This window comes from Typopeltis vanoorti, chromosome 4 (genome assembly GCF_054136105.1).
Source record: "Typopeltis vanoorti isolate ZY-2024b chromosome 4, IOZ_Tvanoo_1.0, whole genome shotgun sequence".
NCBI classification, from domain to species: domain Eukaryota; kingdom Metazoa; phylum Arthropoda; class Arachnida; order Uropygi; family Thelyphonidae; genus Typopeltis; species Typopeltis vanoorti.
In genome coordinates this window covers 68,004,976-68,018,078 of record NC_143552.1, presented here as the reverse complement: position 1 = coordinate 68,018,078, position 13,103 = coordinate 68,004,976, and the positions used below count along the sequence as shown (strand labels likewise).

The 13,103-nt window shown below is 36.2% G+C and overlaps 1 protein-coding gene across 1 annotated transcript in view; it reads right to left on the bottom strand.

Moving 5' to 3' along the window:
- The window catches only part of LOC150107382 (HEAT repeat-containing protein 1-like), a 111,690-nt gene that overhangs the window by 83,852 nt on the left and 14,735 nt on the right, over positions 1 to 13,103 (bottom strand). Inside the window, exon 4 of the mRNA XM_090391823.1 lies at positions 4,728 to 4,869. Within this exon, the coding sequence (XP_090247949.1) occupies positions 4,728 to 4,869 (142 nt within the window). The remainder of the gene's footprint in view (positions 1 to 4,727; positions 4,870 to 13,103) is intronic.

Here is a 13,103-nt window from a genome sequence, read left to right as displayed (position 1 = left end):
AGACAGGATCCAAATTGCTCTGACATCAAAATGCCCCAATTTTGATGTTACTGTATCAAAAATGAAACAACATCATTTCTCCAAAACCTGAAATGAAAAAGTTTTCAAAGAAATCCTTTTGTTTCATAATGAGGATATTAATTTATTTTATCGCATTTATTTTTTACTTTTTATATTTATAATTGTATTCTCCGTATAAATAGATTCAATAAACCTTTTGAATTTAAATAATCAATGATTTTCTCCCTTTCAAATCAAGGGGTAATGCCGGAAAAATAAATATATTTTGGAGTAACAGATAAAAAAGTTCCCCAACCCCTGGACTAGAGACATGAGAGTCCTGAATAAAATTAGGGGCATGAACAGATGGCAGCAATGGCAATGCATTAGCAGAGCTAATATCAGGTGGTATGGTCACTTGAACAGAATGGGTGAGGAAAGATTAACAAAACAAGTTTTCTCTGCCAGGTTGGCAGGAAAACGACCCAGAGGCAGACCAAGATATAGGTGGATTGATACGGTACAAAGTGCCTTAGATGATAGAAATACAAGATCTGATAATGATGTTGGAGTCTTGACAAGTAACAGACTTATTTGGAGGAAAATTGTAGATAGGAAGTTAGTAATGAGGTAAATTTTTCATGAAGTACTATCATATCCTGTACACCCCTTGAGGGTACATGTCAGGAATTTGACGATGATGATGATGAACATTATAAAGATGCTATATACTCTAAAAACACGAAAATCTACACAAATACACCATTTTTTTAAGGGAAAAAACACAATAAAATAGATTTTAAAAAATCACTAATTTTACATGAGCACTAAATTACATAACCACTCACAATATAACCACAAACCAATCTCGACTTTATTTGTAATCATTTTTTTTTGTGGGTTTGTTTTTAAATATGTAGTTACACACACACACACACACATATATATATATACAGTATATATTCTTCTTTCTATATATTTAATTTTATTTATTTATACCTTACACATAGACACATGTATTCCCAGGTTGATTTGTTTGGCATATCTCACATTTTCACTGTAAGGGAAAAAGTTTTATTGTATATGTCTCTGTATGCAAATGACTTAATTTAATTTTAATTATTAATTTTTACTTGGTGGTGACTTGGCCTTTCCTCTGACCTTCTTTGAAATGCCTTGCAATCGTCATGCCACCATGGCTTAGGGTAACATGGATAATGACTAATGTTTTAGGAATTGTAGTTGTGGTAACTTGTGTAATATGCTATCACATGATTTGCTGCACCACTAATGGAAAAGAGTGGACTGTTGCAGAATCAAATTCTGCTAATGATAAGAAGGTGAGTCAGTCAGCTTGCTCAATTTTTCATTGTACTATCTGTATTGGTGTGCATGGTTGTTGATGTTGGAAAGTGCCACTCCCCAATAAGTTCTCATCAGTTTTCCACTTGAAGAATGGGAAAAGAGAGGATGAGCAGAGAGTTATGTCAATGGCAATGAATATTTGGGGAGGCATATAGAAGAAGGTGTTCCTTCCTGTGTTTAGGAGGGAGATTATTGTTGTCAAACATAAGCTCAATAATTCTTTGTCCTCTGATGTTTGTTCAAGCACTACCCAACAGTGCTGTGTTAATTTAAACCCACCCATTAAAAGTAAGGTAAATGATTAACTGCAATATGACATCCAAGCCATCTTGAGAGATATTTGTGACAGGAGGGATGTAGATGCAGCATGCTGTTAACAGTGTTCTGAATGGGTGATGGATAGTAACTGCTTGTACATTTGCATTGAGTGGGAATTGCTGAAAGGAGTATAGCTACCCGTAAGGATGGCGACTCCTCCATGAGCAGGTCCATCTGATTGTCCCATCCTTACCAACAATTGTAGTATTTTGTAATGTCAGATCACCTCTTGGCTTTAGGTATATTTCCTGCAGGCAGAAGCATACTGGTTTATACTTCTGCAAGAGAGAGCCTGGATATCATCAATATTTTGATGGAATCCATGAAAGTTCCATTGTAGGAATGATTTCTTTTTATTGGTATCATCTGACTTCCTGTGTTGAGTAGTTTTGTTTTCAATTAGCCTTGGATTTTTATTTTTAGAGAATTGAGGATTGCCAGTATCTATCATTTCTTCTTCATAAGGGAAAATGTTCATGACACTGTCAAATTGTACTCCCTCTAAGAAACTAGGCAGTACTCCTTATTTTACCTTCATTTTGGAATGGAGGTATCCATTGCATCTGAGGTCCATCTATTAGAGGGCTTGAGGCATGTCATTTGACCTTCTGCAGTGCATGTTTCATCATCTTTTTTATCATGGATTTTAATAGCAGGATCATATTTGCATTTCCTCAGGAGTGAGATAATATTAATTTGTCTCTTTCATTTGCTCAAAAGAGATGACAAGCAAGTGATATCATTCAGGACAATGCTGTAATTGTCAAAATGGGATCAACATATGGATTTAGATTCCTATTGACACTATAAATTTTTTGCAGCTGCCTTCTCAGTGTAAGGAAGTTTACCAGATGCTGCTGCTGCCACTTTTGTGGTATACTGCCTCTTTACCTCCTAATAAGTGATGCATTACTCTATTTTTTTGGATCTCCTTCTCATCCTTCCATTTTTGGCATGCTCAGGAGTAAGCTGGATGGTCTTCATCAGAATAAGGGTATTTCAGCGTTTTGCTCTGGCAATTTTTGTAGAACCTTACTGAACATTTGAGCTAGCCCATTTTGACAGATGCTAGTGGTTTGATGTGTTGAATGTAAGGATGAGTTCCTGGTGGGAATGTGGTGATCATCCCTATGTGTGGGTATTCTCATCATGGTTGCCATTCCCTGATCTTTAATTTTGGAGCAGATCTCTGTGTCCGTATGTCGAAGAGATTCCATTCCAATATTACACTTCTGAAAAAATTTACATTTTTTTGTGGGGATAACTATAATTGGTATTCCTCCAACAGCCACTGCACAAAGTAACTTTTCTGATGCTTCAATAAGTATATTTCCTGAACAGAACTACTTTATAGACATTTTTCCAAAAGGACATTCCTTGTGGAATGTATTATCAAGAAAAGTGGAGTACTGATTGCAGCTTCTAATGTTTTCTGCTTCTTATTCTGATTTTCCATTGGTGTTTCTATTGTTTCATGATATGGTTGGTACTTGTTGAGGACTCTGATAATGAGAAGATTTGAAAATGAGAAGAAGAAAGAAAGTATTCATGCTGAGGAGGAGTTTAGTTAGGCACCAAAGCTCTCCACCCACCCACCACAGCACCAAAAATGGATGCCCACTCACCAACAAAATGAGTGCACTCAGGAGTGTAATGCCAGGGCAATCTGGGATGCTATATGAACACCAGTGCAAGCCTCGAGCTCCATCCCAGGCCATGAGGAAGGAGACTTACTGTAACATATTTTGATCCTTGAAGGTAAGTCCACCAATAGTTGACTGATTGCTGGCTCGGCCATCCAGGACCACCTGTGTTTGCTGAAGCAGAGGCCAAAGTCATTACCAAGATTCCCCCTTTCTGATTTCCATAGATCATAAAAAAGACTCAGGAGATATAGAGCAAAGGAAATGGAAAGAAAAGCACAGAAAAAAGAATAAGAACAAAAAGGACCAGGACCATCACTGGGCGTCATGTCCATGACAAACAGGTACCTCACATTGGAGGGGGGGGGGGGGGGCTACTTGGACATGACAAGCCATTCAGCTAAAACATGACATGATTCATGAAATATCTGATTTCAGCTTAGCCTTTATTTGATAATAAGTATTCCCTCTTAATATATTACTGAAGATAAAGAGGTAAGCTGAAATCTACTGTATTTACAACAACAGACCCTCAGCTATATGATTTTTCATACCAATTTGTTACAGCAGTAAATACAGAACTCTTCAATACAAGAAACGATCCAGAGAAAGATGAGGCTGGCAGGTCATGTATTGAAGGAGATCAGCAGAACAGAGAACACTAACAGGTTTAGAAGGAAAGATTATGGGAGGAGGATCACGAGGTAAAAAAAAAGGAAATGGTTTGATGATATAGGATCATGTGACTAATCAGAGAGGATTGAAAGGACATGGTGCTGCACCCTTGCATTGAGGAAGATACATGAAAAAGAACAAGAAGAAAGGAATAATTCTGTAAACTTTTAAATAAATACCGGATTTATTTAAGAGTATCACATCATCAGCATAAAGTAAACAGTTGAAATTACACCTCTAATTTTGAGATAGGTTTAAAACAACTTTATTTAACCATGTGATCCATACAGATGATGAACAATGTGTAGAATGCATGCACCACTGCCTTACACCTGATTTTACAACACGCAATCTTGTACCTCCTTCAATTTAACTCCTGACTTAACATCAGTATAAGCTACATACTACATATATGCCACATACCATATAATTATAGCATTTTGAATAGAAAAATAGTATAAGAGTTCTTGTTCATTTGCAATTATGTGCTAAAAAATCTACTATTTGAGTGTAGCATTCTCAGTAAACTGAAAATAGTACTATTCTCTAAAAGGCTGTTCTTTAGAAGATCAGGGTTTTATCTTTTTAGTATCAATCTCACAGAAGAGGTCATAAAACCTACAACACACGAGTGCTATCTGTGGGCAAGGTAACAGAGAAAGAGAAGAAGGTCATTATGCTCGTTAAAATTGTATAGAAAATATTTCCTAATATTAATGTACTTACCTTAAGGGGATAAAGCCAATGCCAACGATTAGCAGGATTTCCAAGCTCCATTAATTGCAAGGCTCTTACAAAAAGACGGGTTTCATGATATGGAATTATACAGGCAATCAGAGAATCAACATTATATAAATGTATGTTATACCTGTAAATGGGAAACAAAGTTTTTTTGTTTCATAATTAACATTATATTCTTTTGCAGCACACATAACAAAAACCATCAGTTTATGTAGAAACAAATTTTATTTTTGCAGAGTTTAAAAATCTCAATTAAATGCTATTGACTTGTGTTCAGTTTTTACAATATTACAAATATCCATTCACTTCTACAAATATATATTCATTTCAAAATCTTTATCTGACTGGACAAATCTAAATAAATTGAATGAAATGAAATGAATGAACAAACAAATCAAAAAGAAATTAATACAAATATATTCATTTCTAAATCTTGTTCTGAACTTTACTTCTGCTTGTATAAATTTAGTATATTATGTTTCACTTGTCCTCATGAGCCAAGTATAAATAAATTATCTCTGACAAGAAATTATAGTCCTATTTTTGTCCTTTCATCATTCAAGAAAAAATGAGTTTGAAAATAAGAACCAAACCTTGGAGATTCAGTGATAAACCCTGAAGAAGACATTGATTGATTGATTCAGCAGGAAGGCATGTGGTTAGGTTGTCTTTAAGGACAGAAATATGAAAGCTTCATGGTGGACTCAAGAAGTCAAAGAAGCAGTCAAGGAAAATAAGAAGAAAGCATATTGAAAGTTCCTAGCAAATAAGTCAGCTTGTGCTATTACAGAATACAAAAAAAATGTAAAAAAGCAAAGCAGTGTATAAAACTAGCTAACATAAGTTATGGGAAGACCTTTGGTAAGAACAGAAAATAAATATCAGAAAGGTGGCAAAATATTCTGGACACTAATGAAAAAGCTTAGAAATGAAGGAAAGAGTACTGTAAAATGAATCAGAGATGATAAAGGTGTCATGAAAACTTAAGATAGAGATGTTCTATTCTAGATAATTACTTTGAAAGATTGCTAAATGAAGCAAGCAGTGTGAGCATAGTAGTAGAAAACTCCCAACAGAAATGCAGTCAGAAATACATATTCATGTATGTATTTCTGACTGTGAGAAAAAAAGTAGAAAAAGGACATCAAAAACTTGAAATATGGAAAGGCAATTGGAGTAGATGAAATTTGATTGGATATGGAGGTATAAAACTTTATACTCGCTGCAATGTATAATTCAAAATGCCAGGTGAGAGAGTCAAATTCCAGATGATTGGAGTAGAACTCTCATAGCACCCATCTTGACAAAGAACAAGCTGAATTCAGGCCAAGGTTGTCAGGAATCAGATTTTCACTTTAAGATAAATAATTTTACATCAAACCACCTTCGTGTATTTCCTTCAATTCTAGCTATTGACTTAAAACTTAAACGTAGACCATGTATTGCCTATATAATGTTCCATTTACACAATATAACTGCAGTGTTTTGAAAAGCTTTTCCATGGGCACTTAAGTTTTGCAGATCTGAAAAAGGCATATGACAAGGTGCCTCAGGGTAAAGCTTTTCAAAACACTACAGTTATATCAGGAAATGCAACATTATACAGAGCAATACAGTCTATATTTAAGGTGTAAGACAAGGATGCACATTATCTCCACTTTTATTCATCTATATGGATCAAATTATGAAAGAAGAATTAAACCTTATATTAGAATTGGTAAAATCAATTGGTAAAATATTGATGATGCACTCCTAAATACATCCAGTGCAAGTCTCAAGGATTCTCTAACTAAATTGTAAAACAGCACTAACAAATTTGGCATGAAAATCGATAAAAAGACTAAAACTATGAAAATAGGCAGGAACATAGAAAACTTTAGCTGCATTCTGAATGGAGACTCAATAGAACAAGTAAAATATTTCAGCTTTTTAGGTACAGTTTTTAATGAGAATGGCAAGTTAAATCTGGAAATAGACAACAGAATAAGAAAAGTTCATGTGGTGGGTAGCCAGCTGAATAAATTTATATGGAATAAGAGAGAACTTAGCCATTATAACACTAAACTAGCAGTATACAAGAAGTATTCGAATATTTTTTAAGTTATGAATCAAAGAGTTGAGTTAAAGCACTTCATCAAAGTTTAGAGACCACAGATATAACAGTTGACAGCATCAATGACAGAATCATATTAAAAATGAAGACATTAAGAAGGATCTTGGCATTGTTTGCATTCAAGAATATGTGAGCAGGGCTAATCTAAGGTGGTATGATAACTTCAATAGAATGGGAGAGAAGAAAGATTAGTAAAATAGGTGTTTGATAACGAGATGGTAGAAAAAACACCCAGAGGAACACCAAAGTCTAGGTGGACTGATTCAGTCAGAAGTGCCTTAGAAGAAAGAAATAATATTAGATATGACAATAATTCAGTGCTAACAAGGTGAAAGGAGGTTAATAATAATGTAAAGTTAATCATGTAGTGATGTCATAATAGCTTGATATCTCCAAAGCTTTTGACAAGGTCTGGCACAAAGGCTTACTAAGCAAACTACCATTGTTTGGTCTGTTTTGGGACTTCAATGATCTACTTCAGTTGACCTCCAACCCAATTCACAGTTTTGCAGAAGACAGCACATTGCACTCCTCCCTTTCATTTGATAAACCTTACTCTAAAAACTCACCTCAGCCTACAGAACATCAACCACCACCACCACCGTCAATTCTAATGTCCAAGCCATCCTCCAATGGGGTTCAGATAACCTTATCGATTTCAATGCTAATAAACCCCCATTCTGTCTTATTTCTCATAAAAAAATAACTATTTTTTCCCAGTATTATTTTAGACAATACCTAAATTTCCAGACAATTTGAGATTTATCATCTTGGAATTACCCTGACATCAATCCTCTCCTGGCATAAACATACAACTATTACATCCTCAGCTTCAAAAAAAAAATAGGATTTCTCTTTTGCTCAAGATATTACTACATTCCTGAACAGCTGTTAACCTTATACAAATCACAAATCAACCCAGCTATTGAATACTGCTCTCATTTTTGGGGGTGTGGCCACTAACAGCTCACTCAAAATGCTTGACTCAATACAGAGGAAAGCAATTAGACTTATTAATGACCCATCTCTTACCAACTCACTCCCCCCACTTTTGCACAGACGTTTGGTTTCTGAAATATGTATATTCCACAAATATTTCCATGGGGAAATGTTCATCTGAAATAGCATCAATAATAGAATAATAGTTTGAATTTATATCAAGTTTGGTCATCGTTTATTAAAAATTTACCAATTTCAGATCTCGGACAGAGTGAGCATGAACCACAGAACAACAACAAATAGCATTGTCTCCAGCTAACACGCATTAACGGTTGTATAGATCTGTTATTTGTTTTTTTAACGAACTGTGGTCATGTTCATGTTCACAATACCAACAAATGAACTAATTTTCATAATTTCTAGTAGTTTGTGCTTTAAACTTTGTTCTCTTTACCTATAAAGATGTTAGTCTGACAACTAATGAAACTTGTGGTGTTGTTTTTTAGTACTTGTTTAGTTTTAAAAACAGTTTTCTTTAATAAACATGTGGTCACAAAACTGGAATAACTATACTGAACTGCTTAGCTAATCTTAGCTCCTTACTTTATACAGATGATGTTTTACTTCTGAATAAATCCAGTACAAGTCTGCAAGATTTCCTGACAATTCAATAATGCTGTAGTACATCTGGTATGAAAATCAGCAATAAAAAGAAAAGGACAATGACAATGAAAATAGGCAGATGCAATGAAAACTTAAAATGTATCCTGAATGATGAACTTATAGAACAAGTAAAACATTTCAGTTATTTATTTTCACAATTTTTAGTAAGGATGGAAAATAGACAACAGAATTAGTAGAGCTGGTATGACAGGAAGTCAGCTGAATAAATTTATATGAAATAAGAAAGAAATTAGTGAAAACACTAAGTTAGCTGTACACAAGAGAGTGTTCAAACCAATTTTAACTTATGGATCTGAGAGCTTTGTTAGAAATAAAACACTTGATCAAAGAATGGGGACTACAAATGAGTTCTGAGAAAGATTAGTGAAGTGAACAGATGGCATCAATGGCAGTATTGTATTAAAAATGAGGATATTAGGAAAGAACTCTACATTGTTAGCATCCAGGAATGTGTTAGCAGAGCTAATCTCAAGTGGTATGGTCACTTAAACAGAATGGGAGAAGAAAGATTAGCAAAACAAGTGTTCTCTGCCAGGTTGGTAGGGAAAAGATCCAGAGGAAGACCAAGATATAGGCGGATATAGTAAAAAAGTCTTAGAAAAATAAGGTCTGATAATTGATAATGTTGGAGTCTTGACAGATAACATATTAATTTGAATGAAAATTATTGATTGCAAGTTGGTAATGGAGTAACTTTTTCACGTAGTACTATCATAATATCCTATACACCTCCTGAGGATACATAACATCAATATGATGATGACAAATATACATTCTTCTGCTTCTGCAGCTTCTCCCACTTAAGTGGGGTCACTGTTGATAATGAGTTTCCTCCACACTTTCCTGTCTTGGGCTGTCACCACATCCAAGTTCTTCATCCTTAAGTCCTCTTCTACCAGCTCCCTCCATCTCTTCTTTGGCTGCCCACGCTTCCACCTTCCTTGCACATCCATCTGCATGACCCTTCTTCCCAAATATTCGTCCTCCCTCCTCACCACATGACCAAACCATCTCAACCTTGCCTCCTGTATTTTTGCTCCTAAGTTCGTGACTTTCACTGTTCCCCTGACATAGTCATTTCTCAGACAATCTTTTCTGGTCACACCGCACATCCACCTAAGCATTCTCATCACTGCTACTTCCATCCTGCTGATGTTATTTTTCCTCGGGGCCACAGTTTCTATAGCATATGTCATAGCTTGCCTCACTACTGTCCTATAGATTTTGCCTTTCAGATTGATCGCCACCCTCTTATCACATAACACTCCAACCATCTCCCTCCAACCTGCTTGTATCCTGCATCCCACTTCCTTCTCAGCTCCTCCGTCTTCTTCCACTGTTGAACCTAAGTATCTAAAGTCTCTCACCTTCCTGATGACATTTCCTTCCAGATCTGTCTCCTGTCAGCCACCCACTGTGCAACACATATACTCTGTCTTATTTCTGCTCAGTCTCATACCTCTCTCTTCCAGTACTTTTCTCCATCTTTCCAGTTTAGTTCCCATTCACTTGAATCTGCACACAGCAAGATGTCATCTGCATACAACATTGTATGCAGATGACATCTTGCTGGTAGGGAAAAGATCCAGAGGAAGACCAAGATATAGGCGGATATAGTAAAAAAGTCTTAGAAAAATAAGGTCTGATAATTGATAATGTTGGAGTCTTGACAGATAACATATTAATTTGAATGAAAATTATTGATTGCAAGTTGGTAATGGAGTAACTTTTTCACGTAGTACTATCATAATATCCTATACACCTCCTGAGGATACATAACATCAATATGATGATGACAAATATACATTCTTCTGCTTCTGCAGCTTCTCCCACTTAAGTGGGGTCACTGTTGATAATGAGTTTCCTCCACACTTTCCTGTCTTGGGCTGTCACCACATCCAAGTTCTTCATCCTTAAGTCCTCTTCTACCAGCTCCCTCCATCTCTTCTTTGGCTGCCCACGCTTCCACCTTCCTTGCACATCCATCTGCATGACCCTTCTTCCCAAATATTCGTCCTCCCTCCTCACCACATGACCAAACCATCTCAACCTTGCCTCCTGTATTTTTGCTCCTAAGTTCGTGACTTTCACTGTTCCCCTGACATAGTCATTTCTCAGACAATCTTTTCTGGTCACACCGCACATCCACCTAAGCATTCTCATCACTGCTACTTCCATCCTGCTGATGTTATTTTTCCTCGGGGCCACAGTTTCTATAGCATATGTCATAGCTTGCCTCACTACTGTCCTATAGATTTTGCCTTTCAGATTGATCGCCACCCTCTTATCACATAACACTCCAACCATCTCCCTCCAACCTGCTTGTATCCTGCATCCCACTTCCTTCTCAGCTCCTCCGTCTTCTTCCACTGTTGAACCTAAGTATCTAAAGTCTCTCACCTTCCTGATGACATTTCCTTCCAGATCTGTCTCCTGTCAGCCACCCACTGTGCAACACATATACTCTGTCTTATTTCTGCTCAGTCTCATACCTCTCTCTTCCAGTACTTTTCTCCATCTTTCCAGTTTAGTTCCCATTCACTTGAATCTGCACACAGCAAGATGTCATCTGCATACAACATTGTCCAAGGTGCATCTTCTCTCACCTCCTCTGTTACCACCTCCACCATCACAATATTAAACAGAAACGGACTTAATGCTGACCCTTGATGCAAGCCAACTGTTACTTGAAAACTTTCTGTATGTCCCAAACAGGTCCAAACACTTGTCTTCACATTTCTGTACATTTCCCGCACCAACGTGACATATTTCTCCGGAACCTTCTTCTTCCTCAGCCAGCTCCAGACTTCTTGCCTTGGCACTCTATCGTATGCTTTCTCCAGATCAATAAATGCCAGATGTAGCTCCCTTTGTTTCTCTCGATACTTTTCCATCATCTGCCGTAACCCAAAGATAGCATCTGTTGTTGATCTACCAGGCATGAAGCCAAATTGTTCCTTTGCAACAGCCAAACAGGCTGTCCTGCCTGTTTGGCCAAAGTAAGACAGTTTACAGCTGCAAGGGACTTGGTATACACCAGGTAGGTCTAGGGGAAGTAGTTGGTCTTTAGTGGAGCGGATAAGGGATGCCTTATCTGTCTTACTTTGGCCAAATAGGCAGGACAGCGAATATCAGAATTTCTGAACACAAGGACTACATCCGATTTCACAAGTACAGCCATTCTGGTCTTGCAGACCATGCTCTGGATACATGCCACAGAATATGGTGGAAGAAAGCCACAGATACACCTTAGCAAATACAAATTCAAAAGACTATTTATGGAATCAGCCTCAGCCCTAAGAAACTCTCCAAACCTCAACAAATTTGGTTGTATGAGACTGCCTCAAATTTGGGAAGTTTACATCAGCAGACCTTCAGCCCAATAGCCAAGAACACCCACTTAACCTGCTAGAGGGCACCATCAGGACTTTTAGGAGAACAATAGCTTCATCACTTCATTCTCAGTTACTGTGTTGTAGTGCCTATGTGCAAGTGCCTTTTTTTGTAAGTTCCTTTTGAAGATGGCAACGTGACGTTGCCGAAATATCGGAAATATTTATGAAAGTGTAATTTAATTTATATTCGTATCTACGTTGTCAATTCCTTAAGTGATTTAATAATGTATTTAATGTGTCTGGACCATGTGGCAAAACAATAACGATATCATCTACATAGTGTAGCCAAATCAATGGTTTGTGTTGAGCGCTTGGTTCTCTAAGAAATATAAATAAAATTAGCCGGAGTTGAACTCACGGTTGTCACACCGAATTGTCTGTACATTTTTCCTTTCAGTGTGAAATAACTAGCATGCACTGTATATTTAAATAACTCAAATATATCTTGTGGAAAATTTATTAATTCAGGATCTCAATGATACATTAGTAAATAATGAAGTAATATCAAAGCTAATCACTGTCTGAACTTTTTAGAATATGGTGATTAATATAATTTTTTTACAAAGGAAAAAGAAATACCTGTAAGAGAGGCTGGTGATTTTGCCAAAAGTTTTCAAGTTTGTTCAACAGCCTTGTTCGTAAATTTTTGTTGCTCCATATATTATGGTTAATGGATTCTTTGGGCCAAGAAATTACTTTTTTCAGTAATTTACAAACTTTATTCTTTTGTGTATTAGAAGAATCATGATCTATGAATCGGTAAGTAGAATGTTCATAGAAAATTGTGCATTTTATTAATATATTCTGTTTGATTCATCGCCACATTCACTACCTTTGTTTGCTTTTTTATACCAATATTCTTGTTATTATATAGCTCTTTTAAGGCTATGATATCTTTCTGTGAAATATTATTTCAGGGAGGAAAGTTAGTATGGTGGGAGAGTCAACTGAATAAATGTATATGAAATAAGAAAGAAATTATTCAAAACACTAAACCCTATATACAGGACAGGATAGTGATCAAAGAAAGCAATTTTAACTTGGATCTGAGAACTGGGTTAGAAGTAACAATAGTTTATCAAAGCCTAGAGGCAGCAATGTTCTAAGAAAACTTGGGGAGTGACAGAATCCTATGAAAAATGACAATATTAGTAAGAAGCTTTACATTGTTATCATTCAGGAATGTGTGAATAGAGCTAACTTCATATGGTTATAGTCACTTAAACAGGA